The sequence below is a fragment of the Gadus morhua genome, chromosome 16 (genome assembly GCF_902167405.1).
Source record: "Gadus morhua chromosome 16, gadMor3.0, whole genome shotgun sequence".
Classification (NCBI taxonomy): domain Eukaryota; kingdom Metazoa; phylum Chordata; class Actinopteri; order Gadiformes; family Gadidae; genus Gadus; species Gadus morhua.
The window spans coordinates 3888828-3909579 of NC_044063.1; the positions used below are offsets into that span (position 1 = coordinate 3888828).

General features: G+C 40.9%; 1 protein-coding gene and 1 long non-coding RNA gene across 20 annotated transcripts in view; both read right to left on the bottom strand.

Moving 5' to 3' along the window:
- The window catches only part of LOC115560660 (sialoadhesin), a 265788-nt gene that overhangs the window by 99981 nt on the left and 145055 nt on the right, over positions 1 to 20752 (bottom strand). For 9 of the 19 annotated variants that reach the window (XM_030380082.1, XM_030380084.1, XM_030380098.1 and 6 more), the window contains 4 exons: positions 17027 to 17230; positions 15656 to 15916; positions 15131 to 15391; positions 4649 to 4909 (listed from right to left, as the gene is read on the bottom strand). In XM_030380082.1, the coding sequence (XP_030235942.1) occupies positions 4649 to 4909; positions 15131 to 15391; positions 15656 to 15916; positions 17027 to 17230 (987 nt within the window). Of the gene's footprint in view, positions 1 to 4648; positions 4910 to 9024; positions 9166 to 15130; positions 15392 to 15655; positions 15917 to 17026; positions 17288 to 17455; positions 17726 to 20752 lie in introns of those variants that run through there. The other 10 variants (XM_030380091.1, XM_030380083.1, XM_030380086.1 and 7 more) reach the window with 3 other exon arrangements.
- On the bottom strand, positions 6590 to 8861 carry LOC115560726 (uncharacterized). Its single transcript, XR_003979806.1, has 4 exons — positions 8782 to 8861; positions 7795 to 8157; positions 7306 to 7542; positions 6590 to 6719 (listed from the first exon to the last, which is right to left on the bottom strand). It is a non-coding gene; the product is annotated as an uncharacterized LOC115560726 (long non-coding RNA).

Below are 20752 nucleotides of genomic sequence, written 5' to 3' on the forward strand. Positions count from 1 at the left end.
CCAGAGAGTACAGGACCTGGTCTATCTGATCTGATCTGATCGTACAGGGGAATCCCACAGGACGTTGAGGCACTTTCGGTTCTCTTAGCCAGAGATGTGGGTGGATAGTGAAGGTCATCCTGCTCTTCCTTTGCTTCCCTCTGTGTTGTCTGAGCCGAGTGAATGGTCAGAGCTAAGGTGTTTTAAAACACAGAAACAGTAAGGGACCAATGGGAAGAGAGGACAGAAGAGTACGTGTAGAACATTTTTTTACTTCCTGTTTTTCTGATTCATTTTGTGATCTTTGGTGGGGATTTGTAGTCCCACCATGCAAGCTTGCTTTGATTCAAGACTCATTCTTCAAATGTGTTCCTTTTTCTAACCACTTCTATGTTTCCTCAAACTGTCCCGGGCTGGGAGTATTGTTCTCAAATAGTTATTTATTTGCTTGGATTACACATCATTACTTCAATCACTCCGTCTGGTCATTCTGCACCCTGGTAGAAGACCCTTAGTTTGTCCTCTTGATCGTGCTGAAGATCTCAACCTAGATCTCACTCTCAACATCAATAGTCTAACTTTAATGGGAATTTTCAACAGAAACATAATTAATTTGCGGAGCCCTTTCACAAGAAGCCTGAAGCACTTTTAACTTATATAACAGCTGTGCCTGCTGGTTCCCTTTACTAGCTAATCTCTTGGCAATCACATTTGCATATTGGCAGAAAGTTCTCAGAGTGGCAGGGCTAGATTAACAGGAACAACTAAAGCAACAACTAGAATTTCTACAGCTGGTTTTGGGGCGTGGGCTCGGGGCATTTGTGTGTCTTAGTCAAGGATGGCTAAGTAAGAAATGGCTTCCTGTCTCCCACCTCCACCCCAGTGTCTGGCCTTCCTCCCTGGGCACATGGTTTCTGGAAGCCATCTTTCTTCTGTTGAAGAGAACAGAGAGATGAAGAAGCAACAGGAGAAATGTATGGCCAATGAGAGAGAGAGAGAGAGAGAGAGAGAGAGAGAGAGAGAGAGAGAGAGAGAGAGAGAGAGAGAGAGAGAGAGAGAGAGACTGACTTATCACCTTATCCACAGGAAGATGAGGAGGGGTATGGGGACCAGTAAGACAGCAACTGCATGAAGCCACTCTGCGTACAGCTACAGTGATGATGATGATGTGTCTGGAAGATACTGAGTGAAGCATCGAACTGCCCTCCGCTATTTCCTGATTACAGGGACCTGATTACACAGATGTGTGTTTAGGTCTAGGTCTTAAGGTCAAAGACGTTAAAAGATGTTAAAGATGTTAAAAGAGGATGATATGTTTATATCAGTGGTACAGCAGGATAATGCATGAGGAATTTAGATGATTCATATTAATGTTGACAGGGTTATGCAGACTTTAAAGGTAAAGTGTCTAGGGTTTAGTGGTATCTAGTGGTCTAGTAATATTTAGTTGGTTATTCACCAACTGAATAACCCCCCTTTTTGCCTAGTTACTTAATCTGATTAGTTGTCTGAGTTATTAGAACAATATATGGCTGTGCCCATGTTTGGAAATCAAGCCAAACCAGTCACAAACCTAGAGGTCAGGAGATCAGGAATGGTATCAACACATTTTAATGTCGAAACAATCGTAATATTGCATGTGTTGCAATGTTTTCTGGTTCTGCACTCCTTGGGGCTTGTGCAGGCGCACTGACCACTCGTGCTTCCAGGCATTTGTCGGAATCTTACGGAAAATTTTGCATGACCTTTCATTAGATATCATACAAACGTTTTTTGAGACCAGCCTGCATGGTTCCAAATTTTTGAAACACGTGTTTTTATATATAATTTAGGTTATTACTTAAACAGAATAGCCTGAAAGCATGAAAAACACCATAAGCCTTTTAACTTACTCACTAAAGTTCATAGACAAACACTGAAATAAAAAGCAAGTTTCTCGCGAGACATGGTATCAAACACATCTTAATGTCGAAACAAGCCTTTTCCACTGAGAATAAAATGAATGTCAACAAAAAATTGTATACATTTGATATATACTTTTTGGGATAGCAGCACCCATATCAACCAACAAAGCAATGTTAGAAAGCGTTTTTTTTTCTGACAAGAAAAATATTCTTAGAAACTAACAAACTAAGCGATATATACAATCAATGAACGAAGATTATGGCAATAAAATACACATTTATTGCTAGAAATGTTATTAAAACCCATTTAATGCTGAATCTATAGTAAAAACAATGCATTTTTTGGACTGTTTAGTTGATGGTGGTATCTGACACCAGTTTACTGTGAATGAAAAGAAGAAGTGAAAACGAAAAAGAGAAGTTAAGAAACTCAGTAAATTGTACATGTTTATAAATGGCTTTGCCTCCACAAGCTGTCCCTTGGGAGGATGAAGCCACAAAGTTTATCTTTGAGAACTATCAGGAGTGCTTACTCAGGGACAGCCTTGGGTCTTTTAAGGTTGATGGCAGAGTAGAGGACCTGCTCTGTATGATAAGACTTTACCAGAGCACCAGCAAACCCACGAGGCACTTCCTGGTTCTTAGCGCGAGAGAAGTGGATGCTGGGATAGTGAGGGTCATCCTGCTCTTCTATTGATTCTCTCCGTGCTGCAGAAGCCGAGCGATTGGTCAGAGCTGGGACGTTGTCATACACAGGACACGGAGGAGACTGACGGGGAGAGAGGACAGAGTAGTTTAGAAAACACTTTACTCTCAAATGGCTGTTCAGAAGCTCATGTTTTCATGGTTCATTTAGGGCCCGTTGGGGGTGACTAGTGCTTCCACAGTGAAGGCCGCTGTAGGTTTCACTTTAGGACTCTTCTGCGTGAACATATTCCTCTTTCTAATCATTGATAGGTTTCAGTGGCAGTTGAGTTTGTAGGAAGTTGAAAAATTGACATCTTTATTTGCTTGGATTAAACATTACTACTTCTATCACCCAGTCTTCTCATTCGGCTCAATGGCAGAAGTCTCTCAGTTTGTCCCCTTGATCTCAGCCTAGATCCCACCCTATATCTAACTCTTGATCTCACAATAAAGGAACCTGGAAAAGTTGGCCTAAATGGTCCAACTTGTCTGGGATTTCGGTACTCATAAAGTTATTTTTGCTATGATTGATTTAACCATGGATATCAGCAATGGGCTAGCCCACAATTGATTTTGCCACATAACGTCAGCAACAGCTGTATGGGTAGTCAACTTATTCAATGATAAATTAGAAATGTAACAATAAGTTAACAAATGTTGATGCTATTTAATTAGAATAAAATTACATCGCGTGAATAGACATGACTAAACATAACGTGAATAGAACTTTAATAAATAACCTCGTCCAGGCATGAACACGTTTCTATCTAAGAGTCACGTTAGTATTATAAAAAAGCATTCATGTGATTTTATTTGGTTCCCCTTGCGTGATGGTTCCCCTTTAAAGCGAATCTCTTGGGCATTGTATCTGCATATTGTCATAAAAGTCAAGTAGCGAAAGGGCTAGGAATTACAGAAACGGCTGAAGCAACAACTGCAAGTACATGAGATTTTGGGGCTCGGGGTATTTCCACTACCCAGCAACGGGTAGTGGAAGGAGTAAAGGAGTCTTAGTAACAAATAGCTTCCTGTGTCTCACCTCCTGCCTGGTATCTGGCCTTCCTCCCTGGTCAGGTGCCTTCCTAGAAGCCCTCTTTCTTCTGGTGAAGAGAATAGAGAGATAAGAAGTTTATATCAAATTATTGTTGAGAGAGAGAGAGAGAATATCTCACCTCATCCAGAGGAAGATGATGAGGAGTATGGATGCCAGTAAAACAGCTACAGTTCCTGCTGCCACAGTTGTAGGCCCTGATGATGATGACGATGGAGTGGCTGAAACACAGCGATTTAACACTTGATTCATTTGAAGGATTAAATACTGTCCATGTATATATTACAGCCTAAATGTGACAGATCTCCAATTGATAAAAATGGATACTCTTACTCTAGAGTATACTGGAGATACATATAACTAGGGTGCTCGTACAGCACCAAAGTTAATAAAAGTAGCAACACATAATTTAAGCCAATCACAAATTGAATAGAGCCGTTGCATGAGTCTGTGTCTTACCATCGATGGTGCTGGTACTCAGCACAATGTGCTATTTTATAGAAACAATTACCGGTCACATTAAGGAACATCAAAGTTGAATTCTGAAGTCCAACTGCATTACGAGCTTCACAGTAATAATTTCCTCCAAGCTCAGTTGTGATGTTACTGATGGTGTAGTTCTCTCCTAATTCCTCCACTGAGCCTCCATGTTCCCTGAACCAGGTGTAGTCAGCTGCTGGGTTGGCATCACTGCTGCAGCTCAGAGTCACTGAACCTCCCTCCTTTATCACACCAGGGGGTCTCACGCTCACTGAGGGGGTCTTTGGAGCGTCTGTCATAAGCATAATGATATATATTTACATCCTAAAGATAAGAAACCGTGCACATGTCAGTGGGAACAGAATGCTGTTTTGAATAATAAAATGTCACTGTGATTCCTAGTTTACCAGGCATATAGAAATACATGAATAGCAGCTTAACATTATTGCAAGAAGGTATATAGCAAATATTTTGACATATTAGACGGTACAAATTTGTATTATTATTATTTAACTTCCACTTTTTATTATTATCGTTTTCCACTCACACAGGACATCTATGAAAACCGAGTTGGAGCCCAGATATCCATATTGGTTCTCTGCTTGGCAGTGGTACGTTCCCCTGTCTTTAGAGCTGACTGGGTCCAAGGTATAAGGTTGACTTGGTTCCCAGAGCAGAGGTTGGTTGTCCTTGAACCAGGTGTAGTCAGCTGCTGGGTTGGCATCACTGCTGCAGCTCAGAGTCACTGAACCGCCTTCCTTTATTCCACCAGGGGGTCTCACGCTCACTGAGGGGGTCTTTGGAGCGTCTGTCATAAACACAATGATGTGTTAACATCCTAAAGATAAGAAACCATGTACATAACTACAATGTCAGTGGGATAAAGAATTATTTTTCAAATAATAAAATACGACTGTGGGTCTTATCTTGCGTCCGGCGCAATTTACTTAATCACTGGCGCATGTGTCGTCGCTAGTTTGCAGCTGGCGCAGAGCATTCTTTTCCCTCCAGCGCCACGCGTCGGTAAATCAGGGAATGATCTTGTGCCCCAAGGGGCGGTTCGGCGAAAGGAGGGGGCGCAAACGTTCCCTGGTGCTATTTTGCAGTTTCAGAAACCACTTGCGCCACAAACCAGGACATACCTGGTTTAAAGTCAGTGGCGCGTTGTTTAGATGCTATTTTAAGGGCGCATGTATAATGTTGCTTGTGCACCTCGCGCATACATTTTGATTCTCTCATCTACCTAGTCACCCATTCTTGGTAAATTATTTGGGAAAGAACAGCTGATACAGCGGAAATAAGTTGTACTTTTAAATCAATGCAACTGCAAACACCGTACAGCAAACACATATTTTCTTGACACAGACATCGTGTAAATGCCCATAACTATTAGGATTGATAAGTATTTGATCGTGAGAAAACATTGTTTTACCGCGAGTGAGTGTTAAAAAGAATGAATGAATGCGGGCGTGTGTGTATGTGTAAAAGAATTTATGAATGCGGGCGCGCGTGTGTGCGTCCATCTGTTTAAACACACGCAAACTAAACACGTAACGCATAATACGGTCCATGGCAATGTATATTAACGGGGGGACGCATGCATGTTAGGAACACAAGTCGATAACGATGATGCATACAATACTGATAAGAAACGATGTTTATAATGTATTTCGTATATCATTAAATGGAACCACAGTTACCGCAGATCATATATATTTGTTTCTTTGATTTGAACTGATTTCCTATCTAGTTTCACTTCCTCTATTTGTGTATTTGTTTGTGTGGTTGAAAGTCCAAATTCCTTGTTAATAAATTATTTTACTTTACCCAAAATGTATGTTGCCTCCCCTTTCCCAAGCGAGGGACATAGCAATTATTATTTAACATTTTATTTTTAGTATCATTGTTTTCTTCACACACTGGACATCTATGAAATACCGAGTTGGAGCCCAGATATCCATATTGGTTCTCTGCTTGGCAGCGGTACGTTCCCCTGTCTTTAGAGCTGACTGGGTCCAAGGTATAAGGTCGCCTTGGTTCCCAGAGCATAGGTTGGTTGTCCCTGAACCAGGTGTAGTCAGCTGCTGGGTTGGCATCACTGCTGCAGCTCAGAGTCACTGAACCTCCCTCCATTATTTCACCAGGGGGACTTGGTCTCACAAATGTGTGTTTAGGCCCATCTTGAGGTACATCAAACATGATGTACATTGATATGAATGATATAAAGAGGACATTTGAGGAGTTAAGGGAATGCAGGACGAATTGAGATGATTCATCTTAATGTTGACATGGTTATACAAACTTTAACATCTGTGTTATGATGTTATCCTGTGTGTTTGTTTACTCACATTTCACATCAATAGAGAATGGGTAGGATATTATTTTCCCTAGGTCATTCTCAGCTTTGCAGAGATATTGTCCAGAGTGTGAAGACTGGATGGGATGAAAGGAAAGCTGTTGTCCTTGGACACTGTGTCCGAGGGAATGACCTGTAGTAACCTTGGACCAGGTGTACTTTGCTACTGGGTTGGCCTCGCTGGTGCAGGTCAGATTCACTGAACTGCCCTCCTTTATTACACCAGGGGGAGTCACTCCCACTAAGGGGGCCTCTGGAGCGTCTGTTGACAGTTATATCACATTAGTTATTAAACTAATTGTATTAATAACATTAAGTCAAGTATGTACCCAAGTATAAAAAATAAAGCATGAGGAAGTTAGGCTAGTGTCATGAACATTTTCCAAGCCTTGTATTGAATCCAGGTTATCTTTGAAGAACAGCTTGCCAGTTGTCATTGCAAGTGGCTCATTATGGACTGGCTGCGATCATAATGTCAACAAATAATACAAATACTTAAGAAGCAGTCCATAACCACTGGACAGCTCTTTTCTGTAGCATCTTCCAAAATTAGAATGGAAGGAAATCGATGCAGTCGGTTATCTTTATAATTTGCGCCTTTGTTAGCTTCAAGCTTTGGCTATGAACCCTCTGGTATCCTATACGAGGGGAACTTTTTTTTTTCAAACCTAGTCCTTATCTTGCTTTACATACGAATGGAATCAAAAACAAGTAGTGTATGATTCTGTTCCTCTCAAATCTTAGTACTGCTTCAACATGGACGATAGATGTTCATTCATACTAAGACCACATTTAGTTCTTTACACTAAAGACCCATTATGTTTGTCAGTGCACTGTGGAGTTCTTACACACTGATGGAGAGGGGAGATGTTTGAAACCTGTAGCAGCACATGAAACCCTGTATTCAGAGTTAATGTAGAACCGGTAGGACAATCGTTGACGTCATTGTTGAATTTCATTCCTGTACCAGTTACTGTACATACTGTACGTACGATACCCAGTTAAATGACACATTCTGTGGCATTCCAGCTCTAACCAGTTCTGACTGGTAGGCCTAGGAAGAATGATCACTTCCGTCCAGTGATCTGGTTCAGGGAAGAAATTACACAAAAATGAATAAAAAAAAGAATGCTGATTAAATACAAAAAATAAAAAAAGGCACACATGCACAGACGTACACACTCACACAAGCACACACACACACACACACACACACACACACACACACACACACACACACACACACACACACACACACACACACACACACACACACACACACACAAAAACACACGCATACACACCGTTGAATAGATTCATTAGTAATCAATGTTTACCTGTCACAGATAACTTCACTCCAGGGAGATCACTTAATGCCCCTCCATTGTTTGTTGTAATCCTAAACTTGTATTCAGCAGAGTCACTCTGTCTCAGGTCTTTGATTATCAGTTTACACGTTCCAGTACAGCTGCTCCAGGTACAGCTGTGCCTAAAACAGCTGTATTCAACACGACCTGTGTAGTCTGTATCATCTCTCAGATCAACTGGCTCATTGTGTTTAGTAGTAAACCAGAGTTTTTTCTCCACTGTAGTTCTGTAAGGGTATTTATAATTGCAGCGGATTTCAAATGTTGATCCTCTCAAAGCGCAGATATTACTAGATGAGTAAGTAAATGCCCAGTCATCATTACCCTGTAATGCTGTAAAAAGATAAACACATCCCCTTGACAATGATGTTTCAGATGAAATGCATGATCACAAGGTACATGAGATGGAGGCTTGGTCCAGCTTCAACTGGAGATACATGCTGAACACTGAGCTGTCAGAGAAACGTCCAAGAACAACATGGTCACCAACAATATGCAGCTAGTGAAAAGCTAGTGACACACGTAGTGATGAATACAGTGAGACAGCTATTGATAAACCAGCTACAGCATGGATACATCGTCCTACATCTCATCAAGGGATTGAGTGCACAAACACACACAATACAAGGCAGGAGACCAATCTTGGTCTCCTGCCAAGTTCACAGACTCAACTTAAGCCTGTTGCACTTTAAATAGGAACTAAGTTAACCCATCAATGTTGCACTGAATTCTGAGTTGCCTCGTAATCAGGAAATGGTCAAGAAGCCTGTATAAAATCTCAAATGCAACACTTTATTATTTAGTAAAACAGAACATATTTGTTATTTAAAACAGGTCAATACTCTAGATGTCATTAGATAAATTCACAACATGTTCCACCCTCTCTTCATTCGGGTTGCTTGTCATGTTACACTTTGAAACAGATCAACTTAATGTTCACAACGTAAATGTACAAACCTGGTAATGACAGAAGGAAAGCTACAAAGCCTCTTGCAGCTGTTCTAAGATTCATAATTTGTTTCTCTCAGGGCGTTGTTCTACAGATATAAACAAAATATGCATTAATTTTAACTAAAAAAATACATAGTCCTATGACTGTTATTTGTATTCATCTTATCAAATGAATTGGTTATTGTGCTTGATATATGAATGTTACTTTTCTAAGTAAACAAGTACGATTAAAGCAAAAAATATTCTTACTGTAGAGGAGGTAGCTGGTGTGACAGAAAAAGTCTGTGGAAACTTCTGTGCCTGCAGTTTAAGATAATAACTAGAACAATGGTGTTCAAGCTCTTCCTTCCTTCCTTGGAGTCAAATGCAAAGTAGAAGGAAGATATTCACCCAGACCACATTAAACAAGCAGTGCAGTTTATCAGCTACCCTGAAAACAACTAGGGGTCACCCACACTTGCACAGCAGGGAAAATATATAGCATTTTGATGTAGAATATAGTCATATTATATAGGATATAGATGTAGAATATAGTTATAGAATAAAAATCTAAACTAGATGTAGGATAATGTTTGATCCAGAATAAAGATATAGAATATATAGAATATAGATAGAAAATATAGAGGTATAATAAAGAATATAGGGGTTTAATTTTGTATATTTGGATTATATATAGTTGTTGAATATATATAAAGCTGAGATAAGATATATATATATTATAGAAATAGAATATATATAGAGTTTGAATAGCCTGCTCCATAAAATGTGTCAATATGATTATCTACTGCCACATAGTGGTGAAAGTTGTGATCTGCATTACTTTACAAACATTTGGAATGTATTCATCATCAACACGTTTATTTTTTAAATGTACTAAAATACATGAACCCTCAATGGAGAACTTGGACAGGATACTGAGTATTTCTGTGCCCGTAAAAAAGGCTGCCGGAGGTCAAAATACACATTCTTCCTGATATATATTTATTCAACAAGATTCAGATTCATACACATAAACGATTGCTATATTGAGCAAAATAGAGAGGTTGAAATCCATCAGATCAGAGCTGTACATTTTCAATATCAGAAAAAAACAGACTAAACTGTGAAAAGCGTTGGCCATGTTGGTCAGTTGGGTGGGTAAACCTTCTAGAATCATTGGGGCTCTGTGGACACAATGGATATTTATTCTTAAGGCTACCTAAATGGTTTGCCAAACTAATTTAAAATGGAATGCAGATCTAGAAATAGATGCATTGAGTTGCCATGATTTTCGAAGCCTCTAAAATAGGTTTACCCACCCAACTACCCCAGTATGGCCACTAGGTGAATAAATTCTCCTCACAGCTGTTAAAAGAGTGTCATTGTATGAAGCAACCAGGTTGTGTGCCATGCTGAAGGATACATTTAAACTACAGCTCTACATAAAGAATACAAACCATTCTCTTATTCATTCTATAAACGTTCTAAAGGCACTAGGTATGTTCTCTTTGTTCAAAGCTTTATTAGAAAGATCTGCTGTTGTCGGCTCCCATCGCCTCCCCCACACCTGGAGGGGGGGGGGGGGGGGGGGTCAGGTGTCAGCTGGTCCCACATCCCACAGCAGTGTATCTGTGTGTGGTTGTGTTCTGTGTGTTAATGTTGACTAATGTTAACGCCATTGATTTTCTCACCAGGGCCCCCATGAGCGACTGGAGCCCATCTGCTCTCCGTGATGTCTTCTTGCGGGGTCTGGCTCAACCCCCAAGGGACGCTTGCACTCCCTCTCTGCTCCCGAGCGAGAGGCCATGGAGGAGTACATCCAGAATTCTTTAGCAGCAGGGATCATCCGACCCTCCTCGTCACCGGCCAAGTCCCTGAGACCCGGAATCGACTACCGAGGCCTGAACACCATCACGGTGAAGAACCGCTATCCCCTTCCACTACTCTCAACTGCCTCAGAGCTGCTCCAGGGGGCAATGGTCTTCACCGACCTGAGAAATGCCTACCATCTGGTAGGCATTATCTGTTAAATAAGTTTGTCTTTGTGTACCTGGACGACATCCAGATTTTTTCCCGCAATCTTGAGGAGCACCTCACCCATAACCGGTCGGTTCTCCGCCGCCTCTTGGACTCCTTGTACGTCAAGGAAGAGAAGTGCGAGTTCCATGCGCCCTCTGTCTCCTTCCTGGGATATATCATCGCGAAGGACTGCCTGCAGATGGAGCCAGCCCCTCCGCTCCGATGTGCTCCAGTGGGGGCATGCTTCACAGCTCACCTGCCATCCCGGCATCCAGCGGATCCGGGTCTTCCGCCTCCATGGACTGCCCACTGATGTCGTTTCTTATCAGAGGCCCCAATTCACGTCGGTCTTCCGGAGGGATTTTTGCTTGATTTGTAACCAAATCAGTGGTTATTAGTGGATGTGCATGCAATAGCTGTATGTAGCCTATAGAGGGAGCTATCTACCATACAAGTGGAGTAGGTTGCGCTCTCCTTGAAGACCTCCCCTCACATGTGCAGTACATTCAGGCAATGAGCAGGTGGTGTAGATTCAACTGAGTGCCGGCCAACATTATTTTTCATTTAGGGGAGGCATATACAGGCCTGCCTTAACCTGCCATTAGGCCCTGGGCTGAGGTTTCGTAGGCTCTTACAATCATAGACATCTTATACATCCTATAAGATGTCTATGCTTACAATGAAGATGTGTAACTTATTTCCGACATTTTGCCGTTGTTGACGGGGGGGGGGGGAGTGTGGCTGTGGTGTAAAGGGGCCACTGGCCCTCTTTTTTCTTGGCTGATGATAGGCCTCTGATCTTTGTAAGCCCCAAACAAAAAATCACATTCTCTTGGGCCTTCGCCAATCTGGGCCTATCATGGGCCAGTATAAAATATAAAAAAAAAAAATATATATATATATATATATATATATATATATATATATTTTTTTTTTTTTTTTACTGCAGCTCATGATAGGCCCCCCGATCGGCGTAGGCCCTGGGGCTTCAGCCCAGGCAAGCCCGTGCATTAAGGCGGCCTTGGGCATATACAGCAGTTCAGGCTGTCACTGTCTGGCACACACCATTCCCATTCACTCCTATCAGATTTTGGTAGTGGTGGTGGTTCCCAGAATGTTATTACCTGGTCACCCAAAATGGCCAATGTATCATACAATAGCATGTAGATATAAAACCCGTAGAGTTAAATGCGTATCCTACGTTTTTTAAACTCGGGTTAGGCTTGTGCATTTCAAGATTTGACCAGGATCCATTCATAGCACTACAATGTTACAAACTACATTACTTATCATCTGAATTAAGTATGCTGTGCATGAGGAATTTGGATGATTCATATTACTGTTGACAGGGTTATGCAGACTTTAAAGGTAAAGTGTGTAGGGTTTAGTGGTATCTAGTGGTCTAGTAATATTCAGTTGGTTATTCACCAACTGAATAACCCCCCTTTTTAATTAGTTACTTAATCTGATTGGTTGTCTGAGTTATTAGAACAATATGTGGCTGTGTCCATGTTTGGAAATCAAGCCAAACCAGTCACAAAACTAGAGATCAGGAGATCAGGAATGGTATCAACACATTTTAATGCCGAAACCATCGTAATATTGCATGTGTTGCAATGTTTTCTGGTTCTGCACTCCTTGGGGCTTGTGCAGGGGCACTGATCACTCGTGCTGCCAGACATTTGCAGGAATCTTCAGGAAAATTGTGCATAAACTTTCCGAAGATATCATCTTAACATTTTATGAGACCAGCCTGCATGTTTCCACATTTTTCAAATACGTGTTTTTATATATCATTTAGGTTATTTCTTAAACAGAACATAGCCTGGAAGCATGAAAAACACCATAAGCAGTTTAACTTAACCACTAAACATCATATACAAGCACTGAAAGAAGATTATGATAATAAAAAGCACACTTCTCGCGAGACATGTTTTCAAACACACTTGACTTTATTGCCGAAACACACAGAATATTACATTTTCCACTGAGAATAAAATAAATGTGACCCATGTTTGGTTATCAGTGATTGCAGCTCCCACATCATCCAACAAAGCAATTATGATAGCAAGCGTTTTTTTTCTGACGAGAAGAATATTCTAAGTAACTAACAAACAAAACAAACTATACAAATGCTGAACGAAGATTATGACCATAACATACAATTTTATTGCTAGAAATTGTATTAAAACCCATTTAAAGCTGAATCTATATAAAAATAATGCATTTTCTGGGACATATATTTGATGGTGGTATACAACTCTGACATCAGTTTACTGTCGCTGAAAAGTTAAAAAAAGATAAAGAGAAGTTAAGTAACTCTAAAAATTATACACGGTTTATAAATGACTTGATGAGGAAGTCTCAAGCCACAAAGTTTATTTTAGAGAACTATCAAGAGTGCTTACTCAGGGACAGCCTTGGGTCTATTAAGGTTGATAGCAGAGTAAAGGACCTGCTCTGTATGATCAGACTCTACCAGAGCACCAGCAAACCCACAAGGCACTTCCTGGTTTTTAGAGCGAGAGATGTGGATGCTGGCATAGTGAGGGTCATCCTGCTCTTCTATTGGTTCTCTCTGTGCTGCAGAAGCCGATCGATTGGTCAGAGCTGAGACGTTGTCATACACAGGACACGGAGGAGACTGACGGGGAGAGAGGACAGAGTAGTATATTTAGAAAACACTTTACTCTCAAATGGCTGTTCAGAAGCCCATGTTTTTATGGTTAATTTAGGTTCCCGTTGGGGGTGACAAGTGGTTCCACAGTGAAGGCCGCTGTAGGTTTCACTTTAGGACTCTTCTGCTTGAACATATTCCTCTTTCTAATCATTGATAGGTTTCAGTGACAGTTGACCTTGTAGGATTGTTCTTAAACGTGGAAAATTGACATCTTTGGTTGCTTGGATTCAATATTTCAGTATTGGATTAGACATCAATACATCCATCAGTATTGGATTAGACATCAATACTTCCATCCCTCTTTTTTCTCATTCTGCTCACTAGCAGAAGTCTCTCAGTTTGTCAGCTTGTTCTTAGCCTAGATCACACTCTCTATCTCAATTTTGATCTCACAAAAGAAGAAACGTGAAAAAGTGGCCTCAATGGTCCAACTTGTCTGGGATTTCGGTACTCGTGAAGTTATTTTTAGTATAATTGTATGACCACAGATATCAGCAATGGGCTAGCCCACAATTGAAACTGCAAGTACATGAGATTTTAGAGGTATGGGCTCGGGGTATTTCCACCACACTAGTCGGTAGTGGAAGGAGTAAAGGAGTCTTAGTGAGGAATAGCTTCCTGTCTCTCACCTCCTCCCTGGTATCTGGCCTTCCTCCCTGGCCACGCGCTTTCCTAGAAGCCCTCTTTCTTCTGGGGAAGAGAACAGAGAGATAAGAAGTTTATATCAAATTATTGTTGAGAGAGAGAGAGAGAATATCTCACCTCATCCAGAGGAAGATGATGAGGAGTATGGATGCCAGTAAAACAGCTACAGTTCCTGCTGCCACAGTTGTAGGCCCTGATGATGATGACGATGGTGTGGCTGAAACACAGCGATTTAACACTTGATTCATGTGAAGGATTAAATACTGTCCATGTATATATTACAGCCTAAATGTGACAGATCTCCAATTGATAAAAATGGATACTCTTACTCTAGAGTATACTGGAGATACATATAACTAGGGTGCTCGTACAGCACCAAAGTTAATAAAAGTAGCAACACATAATTTAAGCCAATCACAAATCAAATAGAGCCGTTGCATGAGTCTGTGTCTTACCATCGATGGTGCTGGTACTCAGCACAATGTGCTATTTTAAAGAAACAATTACCTGTCACATTAAGGAACATCAAAGTTGAATTCTGAAGTCCAACTGCATTACGAGCTTCACAGTAATAATTTCCTCCAAGCTCAGTTGTGATGTTACTGATGGTGTAGTTCTCTCCTAATTCCTCCACTGAGCCTCCATGTTCCCTGAACCAGGTGTAGTCAGCTGCTGGGTTGGCATCACTGCTGCAGCTCAGAGTCACTGAACCTCCCTCCTTTATTACACCAGGGGGTCTCACGCTCACTGAGGGGGTCTTTGGAGCGTCTGTCATAAGCATAATGATATATATTTACATCCTAAAGATAAGAAACCGTGCACATAACTGCAATGTCAGTGGGAACAGAATGCTGTTTTGAATAATAAAATGTCACCGTGATTCCTAGTTTACCAGGCATATAGAAATACATGAATAGCAGCTTAACATTATTGCAAGAAGGTATATAGCAAATATTTTGACATATTAGACGGTACAAATTTGTATTATTATTATTTAACTTCCACTTTTTATTATTATCGTTTTCCACTCACACAGGACATCTATGAAAACCGAGTTGGAGCCCAGATATCCATATTGGTTCTCTGCTTGGCAGTGGTACGTTCCCCTGTCTTTAGAGCTGACTGGGTCCAAGGTATAAGGTTGACTTGGTTCCCAGAGCAGAGGTTGGTTGTCCTTGAACCAGGTGTAGTCAGCTGCTGGGTTGGCATCACTGCTGCAGCTCAGAGTCACTGAACCGCCTTCCTTTATTCCACCAGGGGGTCTCACGCTCACTGAGGGGGTCTTTGGAGCGTCTGTCATAAGCATAATGATATATATTTACATCCTAAAGATAAGAAACCGTGCACATAACTGCAATGTCAGTGGGAACAGAATGCTGTTTTGAATAATAAAATGTCACTGTGACTCCTAGTTTACCAGGCATATAGAAATACATGAATAGCAGCTTAACATTATTGCAAGAAGGTATATAGCAAATATTTTGACATATTAGACGGTACAAATTTGTATTATTATTATTTAACTTCCACTTTTTATTATTATCGTTTTCCACTCACACAGGACATCTATGAAAACCGAGTTGGAGCCCAGATATCCATATTGGTTCTCTGCTTGGCAGTGGTACGTTCCCCTGTCTTTAGAGCTGACTGGGTCCAAGGTATAAGGTTGACTTGGTTCCCAGAGCAGAGGTTGGTTGTCCTTGAACCAGGTGTAGTCAGCTGCTGGGTTGGCATCACTGCTGCAGCTCAGTGTCACTGAACCGCCTTCCTTTATTCCACCAGGGGGTCTCACGCTCACTGAGGGGGTCTTTGGAGCGTCTGTCATAAACACAATGATATGTTAACATCGTAAAGATAAGAAACCATGTACATAACTACAATGTCAGTGGGATAAAGAATTATTTTTCAAATAATAAAATACGACTGTGGGTCCTATCTTGCGTCCGGCGCAATTTACTTAATCACTGGCGCATGTGTCGTCGCTAGTTTGCAGCTGGCGCAGAGCATTCTTTTCCCTCCAGCGCCACGCGTCGGTAAATCAGGGAATGATCTTGTGCCCCAAGGGGCGGTTCGGCGAAAGGAGGGGGCGCAAACGTTCCCTGGTGCTATTTTGCAGTTTCAGAAACCACTTGCGCCACAAACCAGGACATACCTGGTTTAAAGTCAGTGGTGCGTTGTTTAGATGCTATTTTAAGGGCGCATGTATAATGTTGCTTGTGCACCTCGCGCATACATTTTGATTCTCTCATCTACCTAGCCACCCATTCTTGGTAAATTATTTGGGAAAGAACAGCTGATACAGCGGTAATAAGTTGTACTTTTAAATCAATGCAACTGCAAACACCGTACAGCAAACACATATTTTCTTGACACAGACATCGTGTAAATGCCCATAACTATTAGGATTGATAAGTATTTCATCGTGAGAAAACATTGTTTTACCGCGAGTGAGTGTTAAAAAGAATGAATGAATGCGGGCGTGTGTGTATGTGTAAAAGAATTAATGAATGCGGGCGCGCGTGTGTGCGTCCATCTGTTTAAACACACGCAAACTAAACACGTAACGCATAATACGGTCCATGGCAATGTATATTAACGGGGGGACGCATGCATGTTAGGAACACAAGTCGATAACGATGATGCATACAATACTGATAAGAAACGATGTTTATAATGTATTTCGTATATCCTTAAATGGAACCACAGTTACTGCAGATCATATATATTTGTTTCTTTGATTTGAACTGATTTCCTATCTAGTTTCACTTCCTCTATTTGTGTATTTGTTTGTGTGGTTGAAAGTCCAAATTCCTTGTTAATAAATTATTTTACTTTACCCAAAATGTATGTTGCCTCCCCTTTCCCAAGCGAGGGACATAGCAATTATTATTTAAAATTTTATTTTTAGTATCATTGTTTTCTTCACACACTGGACATCTATGAAAACCGAGTTGGAGCCCAGATATCCATATTGGTTCTCTGCGTGGCAGCGGTACGTTCCCCTGTCTTTAGAGCGGACTGGGTCCAAGGTATAAGGTCGCCTTGGTTCCCAGAGCAGAGATTGGTTGTCCTTGAACCAGGTGTAGTCAGCTGCTGGGTTGGCATCACTGCTGCAGCTCAGAGTCACTGAACCTCCCTCCATTATTTCACCAGGGGGACTTGGTATCACAAATGTGGGGTTAGGCCCATCTAGAGGTACATCAAACATGATGTACATTGATATGAATGATATAAAGAGGACATTTGAGGAGTTAAGGGAATGCAGGACGAATTGAGATGATTCATCTTAATGTTGACATGGTTATACAAACTTTAACATCTGTGTTATGATGTTATCCTGTGTGTTTGTTTACTCACATTTCACATCAATAGAGAATGGGTAGGATATTATTTTCCCTAGGTCATTCTCAGCTGTGCAGAGATATTGTCCAGAGTCAGAAGACTGGATGGGATGAAAGGAAAGCTGTTGTCCTTGGACACTGCGTCCGGGGGGATGACCTGTAGTAACCTTGGTCCAGGTGTACTTTGCTACTGGGTTGGCCTCGCTGGTGCAGGTCAGATTCACTGAACTGCCCTCCTTTATTACACCAGGGGGAGTCCCTCCCACTGAGGGGGTCTCTGGAGCGTCTGTTGACAGTTATATTTCATTAGTTATTAAACTAATGTTATTATTAACAAATGGTATCAGTAGTGCCAGTAGCCTACCCTGTACTACTGGTAGGCCTACCCTGAGGCTGAAGCCTGCTTCAACATGGACGATAGTTCTTCATTCATACTTAAACTGCATGTACTTTGTTACACTAAAGACCCATTACGTCTAGCCTCGGTGTACTGTGGCGCTCTTACACACTGATGGAGAGCGGAGATGTTCGGATCCTTGAACAGCACATGAAGACCTGTATTCAGAGTTAATGTCGAACCAGTCGATCCTTCCTTGATGTGTTTGAGTTCCATCCCTGTACCAGATGTATGTAACATAACCAGTACGATGACACATACTGTGACATTCCAGCTGTACCCTGTTAGGACTGGAAGGAGGAATGATCACTTTCACCTGGAGATCTGGACCAGGGAAGAAATTACACAAAATGAATTAAAAAAAAAGTACTGTTTAAACAGAAAAAAAAAAGCAGGTGCATCTGGAGACATGCAAACACGCACACACGCACACACACACACACACACACACACACACACACACACACACACACACACACACACACACACACACACACACGCACACACACACACACATTGTGATTCATTGGCAATCAGTGTTTACCTGTCACAGATAACTTCACTCCAGGGTCACCACTATATGCCCCTCCTTTGTTTGTTGTAATCCTAAACTTGTATTCAGCAGAGTCACTCTGTGTCAGGCCTCTGATCCTCAGTGTACACGTTCCAATACAGCTGCTGTAATACCAACAGCTGGGCTCTCCACAGCGGTAATCAACACGACCTGTATAGTTGGTATCATCTCTCAGATCTACTAGCTCATTGTGTTTATTAGTATACCACAGTATTTTCTTCAATGTAAAGGTTTTGGGGTATTCATAGGTGCAGCTGATTTCAACTGTTGATCCTCTCCAAGCGCAGACATTCTTAATAGCTTGGTAAGTAACTGCCCAGCCATCATTACCCTGTAATGCTGTAAAAAAGCAAACATCTCATTTACAATGATGGTTCAGCTGATGAAATGCATGATCACAAGATACATGAGATGGAGGCTTGGTGCAGCTTCAACTAGAGATACATGCTGAACACTGAGCTGTCAGAGAAACGTCCAAGAACAACATGGTCACCAACAATATGCAGCTAGTGAAAAGCTAGTGATACACCTAGTGATGAAGACAGTGGGACAGTGATGAACCAGCTACAGCGGGGTCATCCCTATGTTCCCCGGGTCCTATGTTCCCCGCTTAGGGAATATAGGACCCTTTTTTAAAAAAAGAGGTCATGTTCCCTGTTTTTCCCAAAAAGGGAAAAACGGGTCCCAGTCAATCCCTTGATGAGATGTAGGATGATGTATCCCTGCTGTAGCGGGAGCGTGTCTATGTTCTCCAGTCTCATACAAAGAGGTGAACATAGGACCCGGGGAACTCAGGACCCGGGGAACATATACACGCTCTCGCTACAGCATGGATACATCATCCTACATCTCATCAAGGGATTGAGTGCACAAACACACACAATACAAGGCAGGAGACCGATCTTGGCTTCTAACGATGAGTTCACAGACTCAACTTAAGTCTGTTGCACTTTAAATAGGAACTAAGTTAACCCATCAATGTTGTACTGAATTCTGAGTTGCTTGGTAATCAGGAAATGGTCAAGAAGCCTGTTTAAAAGCTTAAATGCAACGCTACAATATTCAGTAAAATAGAACAAATTTGTTTTTTAAAACAGGTCAATACTTCACCCTCTCTTCATTCGGGTTGCTTGTCACCCCGTTAACAATGTTACCCTTTGAAACAGATCAACTTAATGTTCACAACAGAAATGTACAAACCTGGTACTGATAGAAGGAAAGCTACAAAGCCTCTTGCAGCTGTTCTAAGATTCATCATTTGTTTCTCTCAGGGCGTTGTTCTACAGATATGAAACAAAATATGTATTTATTTTAACTAACAAAATACATAGTCCAATGACTGTTATTTGTATTCATCTTATCAAATGAATTGGTTATTGTGCTTGATATATGAATGTTACTTTTCTAAATAAAACAAGTACGATTAAAGCAAAAAATATTCTTACTGTAAAGGAGGTAGCTGGTGTGACAGAAAAGGTCTGTGGAAACTTCTGTGCCTGCAGTTTAAGATAATAACTAGAAGAACGGTGTTCAAGCTCTTCCTTCCTTTCTGGGCCTCCAAGTCAAATGCAAAGTAGAAAGAGGATATCCACCCAGACCACATTAAACAGGCAGTGCAGTTTATCAGCTACCCTGAAAATAACTAGGGCTCACCTACAGTTGACCAGCGGGGAGCATATATAGCATTTTGATTTATAATGTAGTCATATTACATAGGATATAGATGTAGAATATAGATATAGAATAAAGATATAAACTAGAAATAGGATAACGTTTGATGCAGGATAAATATATAGAATATAGCTATAAAATGTAGAGGTATAATAAAGAATATATGGGTTGAATATTGTATATTTTGATTACATATAGTTGTTAAATATATATAAAGCTGAGATAATATACATATATATATTATAGAAATAGAATATATATATAGAGTTTGAATAGCCTACTACATAAAATGCGTCAATGTGATTATCTACTGCCACATAGTGGTGAAGTTGTGATCTGCATTACTTTACAAACATTTGGAATGCATTCATCATCAACACGTTTATTTTGTACTAAAATACATGAACCCTAGATGGAGAATTTGAACAGGATAGGCTACTGAGTATTTCTGTGCCCGTAAAAAAGGCTGCCAGATATCAAAACACACATTCTTCGTGATATATATTTATTCAACAAGATTCTGATTCCTACACATAAACGATTGATATATTGAGCAAAATAGAGAGGTTGAAATCCATCAGATCAGAGCTGTACATTTTCAATATCAGAAAAAAACAGACTAAACAGTGAAAAGCGTTGGTCATGTTTGTCAGTTGGGTGGGCCTCCCAGA